The following is a 7740-nucleotide window of genomic DNA, read 5'->3' on the forward strand; positions in this document are numbered from 1 at the left end:
TGGTAATCCTACTAACTAACAGGCAAACAAACATAGATTTTTCAAGATTCATGAATTGTTCCCTTGGAAATCAGTAAAAATATTCCCAAAAAAGAATTCTGGTCACAAGTGAATGTGTTCTCCAGAATCAGTGCTGTAGTTCTGCGTAGCCCTGCATTTGGACAAACAGCAATGAAAACCACAGTGAGGTAATGAGTGAAGAGCATTTTTCTTTCATTTATAAACTTCACATTATCACATGTTTTTGGAGCCCTGAAAGTATTCTACACAATGGTGCCCCCTAGATCTTGAAAATTTGCCCTGGCATTGTTTTTGAGAAGGTAGAAACCTGCCAATAGTCCAGTTGAACAGGAATGGGTCATTGATTTTGTTTCACATAAGTAATGTATCCATTTACAATCTCTCTTATCTTGCAAACAACATGTCGAAAAAACCCTAATGCAACACATTGTAAGACTCACTGCACATTTTGCATCATACATTATGAGACACAGGGATACAATAGATCACACTGAATATGTGTAGCAAGTCAATAATAATCATCATTCCTACAGTAGAAAGGCAAAACAAGATTTTGTGTTGAACTTTATTCATGTAGGGTTATGATTATAATAAGATTGTGGGTTGTTTTATAAAGCAGCACGTTTAGTTATTTTTCTATTAACTCAACATGCAGTGAACATAAAAGGTGACCTTTACAAGAAAATGCCTCAGCCACATGATTTTCAAAAAAATTATGAAATAAATGAGTGTATTACAATTTCAGTTGGAGGGTTTGGATTTTTGTTCTTAAATAAATATATTACATTTACATCCATGGCATACTTACAATAATATAACCCTACTCAAGGATTTGAGTCCTCCTATTTTCATCACACTTTCTTTTAAACCATCAGAGAAACAGAATCTGCTGCATGAATTTAAAGCTTATAAAAGTCATTGCCGGTGCTGCACATAGCAGCTTAGTCTGTAATCATGTGAGCCGTGCCATAATATCAGCTTCTTTCTCCAGCCTTAGGCATCGCTTATAAAGGCGAACAGGAATCCCTCTTTTCCTCTCATTGCCTGGATTTTGCACCCCGCCACTGTCTTTTCCCTCCATCTTCTTAAGTGTTTGAAGTAGGTCAGAGGTTTTAATGAAGCCTCTAGAACAGCTAGAAAACAAACACATAACAATATTAGAAACAGAACGCAGCCAATTCATCTTTTGCACTAAGACTAACTGAGCTCACACATTAGACTTGGAAATCTGTAACCAAAAGTTATAAGAGATATGCATGAATATACTTATCTGCGTTACAAACCTTTTTCTGCGACGGCATTTTTTCTCTTTCGGCAGTTTGAAGCAGTATTGGGAGACGAAATCCATCAGCAGCGTGGGGAGAACACTGGGCTGCTTGAAGCTTTTGATCTGAAGCGCCAAGCTATAAAATTGACAAAAACACAGAGTTTATTTACAACCTTGCATAAAAGGCAGTGATGAAACAATGTAGCAGGATATGCATTTGTGTGTGACACAGAGAGAGATACACAGACAAAGAAGGAGGAACGCTGCCTGTGGGGACAGGCCTTCCTCATTGTTTATAACATACAGTAGACAGGATTGAAGAATAATGGTGTTACCATATATGCATGACGGTAGCCTGATCAAGAAATGTTCTATGCAGCAGTGAGGTGATTCAGTATGAGGTGTATATAATCAAATCAAATCAAATCTGTTAAATGTAAATAGTTTTTCCACAGCAGCTAAGTCAGTCAAGAACAATAATGATGCCTGTGTTCCATTAGGTGTGGCAGTTACTCTGTAGGCTGTTTTCAGATAAGACATTTTGACATGCCAAGAAAATCAAGAATGTATATATACAATTATGGATGTCTGAATTCCAGTTAGCTGTGTCACTAAGGTTTTAGCTTAAAGGAAATGGTCATATTATACATATAAATAGATATACATATAAATAGATAAAAATAGTTATCAAATAATATTCTTAGTTATACCTGTGTTAAAATGACTGCTGTAAAAAAGGACAACACCTAAACACTGGAGATGTTAAACTTTGATCACATCATGTTTTCCTGCTCAGTCCTGCCAAAACTGGTGCAACTAGGAAACAACTAAGGCAGTGCGGTGGTATAGTGGTTAGCACTGTCTCCACAAAGCAAGAGTGTTCCCTGTGCAAATCCCAGTTCTCACTGTGTCTGCATGGGTTTTCTCAAGGTGCTCCAGCTTCCTCCCACTCACAAATGATAAGCAGTATAGATGATGGCTAGGCAACAACTAGGTCCAATTTATTAAAAGAAAATTCCGACAGATTTTTGACAGAAAGTTTTGACAAATGTACATTGCATTCCCCAAAACATGAGCTTGATATGGCCACAATGGATTATTAGTGCAGTAGCTTTTAGTTTAGACTGGTTTAAAAAGCTGTATAAGCCTCATGTTTCCTATGTTATAAAGCTGCTTCCAGGGGGGAGACTAATGTCACACTGAGCTATTGATATTGTGATCGCACCAGATTACACAAAGCAAGAAGTCCCACATGTGACACTGCGATAATAACCTCTTTCAATGTGTGACACTGTCAACAAATGTAATAATTCATATCTGCAGCTTTGCACTGTAGAACAGGGACCTATTTAAGGAAGTGGGTTTAGAAAGTTGTAACAACAGATTGGCTGATGTCCCTTAAATCTAAAAAATGGACTGATGAAAAAGTTGTTTTCCAGGATTTACTCAGTGTGGTTATCCAGCTAATCTCTCCTTTGCGAAACAACCCCTGGCATAAATGTCAGAAATTAAATACAGGACGAAAACATAATGTTTGCATATGTGAATACAAAAATACTTAGAACTAAAAAGTTGTGTTACCGGGTGGTGCAGTCACAGTGGTAGGCCACCTTTGACTCCATGTTCTGCAGATCATACTTCTTCTCCAGAGGAGGGATTTGGTATTTACAGTCATCCAGATATTTGAGGCTTCCACACAGGAGCTGGTTATCTGCAGGAGCAAAAATAAGCTTGTGTCATGACAGGTTATAGAAGTGCACCCACAATTCTTACTATTTCTATGCAACACTGGCCCATTTATGTTGTTATGCCCTTTAGCATTCTTTTCCACCTGTAGGGGGCATGGTTGCTCAAAATAATACTCTAGGCATCATGTTAAACACATTAATATCGCTATAAGTTGTGTGTGCTCTTTCAAGGGCCATAATCACCACTTTTCCACCACAGCAGCATGACTCATCTCGAATGCTAATCTAAATAATGCAAAAAATATTTCACAGTGGTAGTTTTTGTCTAATTTGAAACTTGCTCACTCATATGTAAAAAGTTATCATTGTCATTTAAGTCATTTTTGTTATAAATTGTACAATATTTTATGGCATGTAAAATACAAACAAAATAATGTTAATCTTAAAAATTCTACATTTTAAAGTTTCAAATGTAACAAGCCCGAATGACAAATGGTTCTACCTGACTTAGTATACAGAGCTTACACTTAGTAATTAATATATGGTTAATAATGAATATAGATAAGAGATAGATTAATCTTAACATTGGAGACTTCTCATTATGTATCATAATAATTTCTTTTGTATTATGAGCAGGAGCTTCTTATGCTGCAAAGGCACCAGTACAAGTGATGGGAGCTGCATGTACCTACCTGTGACAGCGTTATATTCTCTAAAGCTTATTTCCACAATGGTACTTTGTGTTATGTTACTTCCCATGTGCTTCTGGCTTGTGTTATTCCCCAGTAGGTGAGAGTCCCTCTGCCTTAGTGACTTCCCGTCCTCATGAGGCAAGGCTGTGGTCTTTAGTTTCGTTCTGATGGGTGTTGCAAATGTAGATGTATTCCACGGTATTTTCAAATTGTCTGTTGTCTGTCTGTGCTGTGGGGTTTGAAGAATTGTCACTTTTATTGACGGGCCATTTGTAGTTGTTTCTTGCTCCAGACAACGTTTACAAAGTGGCCCAATGGTGTCGGCCCTCCTGAATCCACAGCAGCGACTTTGCTCTGTACCTGTTTTGTGACTTCTCCTGGTTGTTGTCTCTGCTGTGGTTGCTACTGGTTGCGTCCTCTGTGTTACAGACAGGGAGCTTTGTGTTGCAGATGATGTGAATGGATAAGAGTTTGTAGATGCCTGCAGTGGACCTTGGCGTCTCTGTGTGGTGGAAACCAGCAGGCCCTTTCTGTTGCTCTTCTTTTTTCCAAATCTTTTTTTATGTGACACCACAGTGATACGTTTAGCTGCATTTAAATGAGCTGTTTCCATTGAAGGAGTAGTGGTGCGTGATCTTGGTATCGGGGCCATTTGAGAAGGTGCGACAGTTGATGATTTCCGGCGTCTTTTACATCTTCTCCCTTTTGTCCTGAGGTAGAAAGTGTCTCCTCTGGGTGGGTCTCTGGGGCCACATCTATGTTCTCTCTTGGGTGGCTGTCGGCGTGGGCTGGTCGCTGGGCTTTCGGTAACATGCTGCCTCTCACTACTTGTTAAGTTGCTCCTGTTGGCCCCATATTTGCTTGTAACATCAGATGTGTTGTATGGGAGTGGGCTTTTGAAGATGGCATACGGAGCCTCTTCGGCTACTTTGCAGCTATAGAGAATAAACATGCATGTTAAAACCAAGCCAGGGAAATAAAGAATGCAAATTGAGCAAATTCCTTGCAAATCTATTTCCCCAAGAAGAGTTACTATCATGGAGTATTATATGTCATTTCAAACACCTTTAAGTTGTATTTTTACAAGATAAACAAACTTTAAATTATTATCATGCAAAATGGTTTGTCAATGTTAATGCTCGACAAAAACATGAAACATTTCATGTTTGTATGACTATTTGTTAGTAGGCACGAGTTGCATGATACCCCTCATAATTTTAGCAGGTTTTTCAGATAGTCAGGCGTGTTTCTACAAGCTGCCGAGATGCAATTGTTGCTACAGATTCTCATGTGTTCATACCTGCATTTTCCATTGAGTAAATGTCTTGCACCTGCGGTTGTCTAACAATGCAATAGAAATGTTTCTCTTACATTCCCCACCAGTACTTCTGGATGCATCGTCTCTGCTGTTTGAGCTCAAAGCAGGGAATCCGCAGGATGTTGAAAAAGCTGTAGCCAACCATACTAGAAATGGTGTCATTCACCTCAAAAAGACACTGTCGAAACCTGGTGGATGGCAGAAGAGAATGAGCCAAGTAGCGGTCCAGCAAAAAAATGAACACGTTACCACGACAGCTTGGTGGGTTCATTTCTATAAATAAAACAATTTATAACAAAATGATATACATTACAGCTGGGAGGTGATTTCTTAAATTGCATGTCATTTACCAGTGGATGAACCCCAATAGTTTAGATTGCAAACAAAATACACGTGCACCTGTCAGCATTGGGTGTGAGAATCAAACGCATCTTCTCAGGTTTAAAAAATAGATTGTGTGGGAGGAATGGAATGCTCAGCATCACTAAAATAGCAAGCAGCATGTTTAGTCTTGACATCAAAGCTTCGTTGAAGGTCTGATTGCAGTGACGTATTTTTATTATAAATTGTAATTTGGCCCCAGGTTCTTCAACTTAAATCACTTTACATTTATTGGAATTGTGACAAAAATAATTCCCTGAGGACACCTTAATTTGTAAGACTCAGAAAGCACTAACTACCACCACACCTCATTATTGATGCATCTCATTATTTTGAGATACTAAGTCATCATTTTGAGTTAGAACGTCATTATTTTTATTTAGTAAGTTATTTATTTGATCTTGGGTTAAAGTAATTATCTTCAGTTAATGAGTCACTGTTTTTAGATACCTATAGTATTCTGTGTGCATTATTCCTCTGCTGAGACTCACCTCTGGTCACAGTCACAGTGTGAGAGCGTGAAGAAGTAGGAGTTGAAGACTCCATAATTCACAGTGAAAGAAGGGATGATGTGGGAGCAGTGGTCGTGTTCACGGCAGCATCTGTCTGCGTTCTCGAACATCCCTGTGCACGAGAGCAAGATCTGAATTCAGTCACAAGTTGTAAGCAGAGATCTTTGATTGTAAAAATATAAGCTTCAAAGTTATTTGAAAACAAAAAAATGAATTGGCTCTACCATCTACACATTTACCAAAAGCCCAGGAGCCTCTGTAGTTTTGAATTTTTTGCAACGACTGCATGCACCCATGATAAAATCCTGAAAGTCCTTGCAGGCATCTGAGGTCCTAGACTCGTAGCTGTTGTCTACTGCACGTATATAAATTACACTGTGATGTCTGTGCCCATGACCCAATCCATGACAGTCTGGCCAGCTGGCCATGATGGAACCAGAGTTTTTGCATCCTCACCTAACTCTTCGTATCTGACCGCTTCACTTCCCCTGCCGCACCACAGCGTCCCCGGGAATAACCATCCTCGTTTCCTCCGCACTTTCCCCTCTGCCCGGGATCTTCTGGAGCGCCTGGAGGAGACAGGCGCGCAGGGAGCGTCCGGAGCTGCCAACGCACTGACGTTAAACCTCCGGGTGAACTCTTCGACCTGCAGCTGGGTGTCGCTCCTCCCGCAGAGGGTGCGGTAACTCTCCGTGGCCAGTGGACTGCTGTTTACTTCGCAGGTCACCAGTGTCCTGTCCTCGGACCACAGGCTGAGGTACAAGGAGCGTGCGCCCGACGCGTCCTCTCGCAGGAACGTGACGCGCGTGTGTCCCTCCCGGGTCCGACTCGACCTGAGGCAGGAGTCACCTGAGTCACCTGATCCCATCATCACCGTGGATAGAATGAGCGACGATAAGGTGAAAATAAGTCGATGGAGGAGTCTGATATGCATCTCAGTGTAAAAGTGTGTAACAGTCCAGTTTCAGCTCAAGTGTTGGGATCACTGTTGGTTCTGCACCGGCCGGTTTGATAAAGGCTGCTGACAGAAGAAGGCATGTGTTGTCCTGATTGGTGGGTCGACGCGAGGCCCGTCAGAAATATGAGACTCGTGTGTGATGTGACCCAGACAGGCAGGAACCACGTACAGTTGTAAATTCCAAGGTGATGAATTATATCTCCCTGATGAAATGACTTTAGATATAGGTTGTAGGAAGAAAACTGAGCTGTCCTAACAGGTTACAGGTTACAGAAGATGCTTTGGAGTTACGAGTAAAGAAAGTCATTAGCTTGAGAAACCTTGAGTTAGTAAGGGATTATGTGGAATTAGAAGTCATTATCTTGAGTTAGTAAGTCATTGTATTGAGTTACAAAGTCATTTTCTGGAGCTAGAGTTGAGTTAGTAAGTGATTAACTTGAGTTGGTATATTATTATCTTGAGTTAATAACTAATCATCCTAAATTAGAGAGTGATTATATTGGGTTATCAAGTGATTATCTCAAGTTAGTAAGTGATTATCTTGAGTTACGAAGTCATTAGTTTGAGTTACGAAGTCATAATCTTGAGTTACCAAGGTATAAGTTTGAGTTACTAAGGTATAAGTTTGAGTTACTGAAGTATAAGTTTGAGTTACTAAGGTATAAGTTTGAGTTACTAAGGTATAAGTTTGAGTTACTGAAGTATAAGTTTGAGTTACTAAGGTATTACCTTGAGTTAGTTAATACCTTAAGTAAGTTAGTTATTATAATGAGATAAATGTGTGCACAATGGAGCTGTCAAATAAAAGATAGAAATTTAGATTTATTACATTCTTTACTATGAATTAAAACGAAAAAAATAAAAAAAAAGAAATACAGTGGATCCAAAAAAGATGTTGACTAC

At 39.6% G+C, this 7740-nt stretch overlaps 1 protein-coding gene across 1 annotated transcript; it reads right to left on the reverse strand.

Annotated features, from left to right (window-relative positions):
- Nucleotides 1-570: 570 nt before the first annotated feature.
- LOC109633644 (uncharacterized) lies at nucleotides 571-6879 on the reverse strand. Its single transcript, XM_069524041.1, has 7 exons — nucleotides 6336-6879; nucleotides 5859-5991; nucleotides 5040-5174; nucleotides 3669-4603; nucleotides 2870-2999; nucleotides 1305-1424; nucleotides 571-1154 (listed from the first exon to the last, which is right to left on the reverse strand). Exons 1-7 carry the CDS (start codon nucleotides 6811-6813, stop codon nucleotides 974-976), a joined length of 2112 nt encoding a protein of 703 aa, XP_069380142.1. The 5' UTR covers nucleotides 6814-6879; the 3' UTR covers nucleotides 571-973.
- Nucleotides 6880-7740: the final 861 nt, after the last annotated feature.

The sequence above is a fragment of the Paralichthys olivaceus genome, chromosome 4 (genome assembly GCF_024713975.1).
Source record: "Paralichthys olivaceus isolate ysfri-2021 chromosome 4, ASM2471397v2, whole genome shotgun sequence".
NCBI lineage: Eukaryota > Metazoa > Chordata > Actinopteri > Pleuronectiformes > Paralichthyidae > Paralichthys > Paralichthys olivaceus.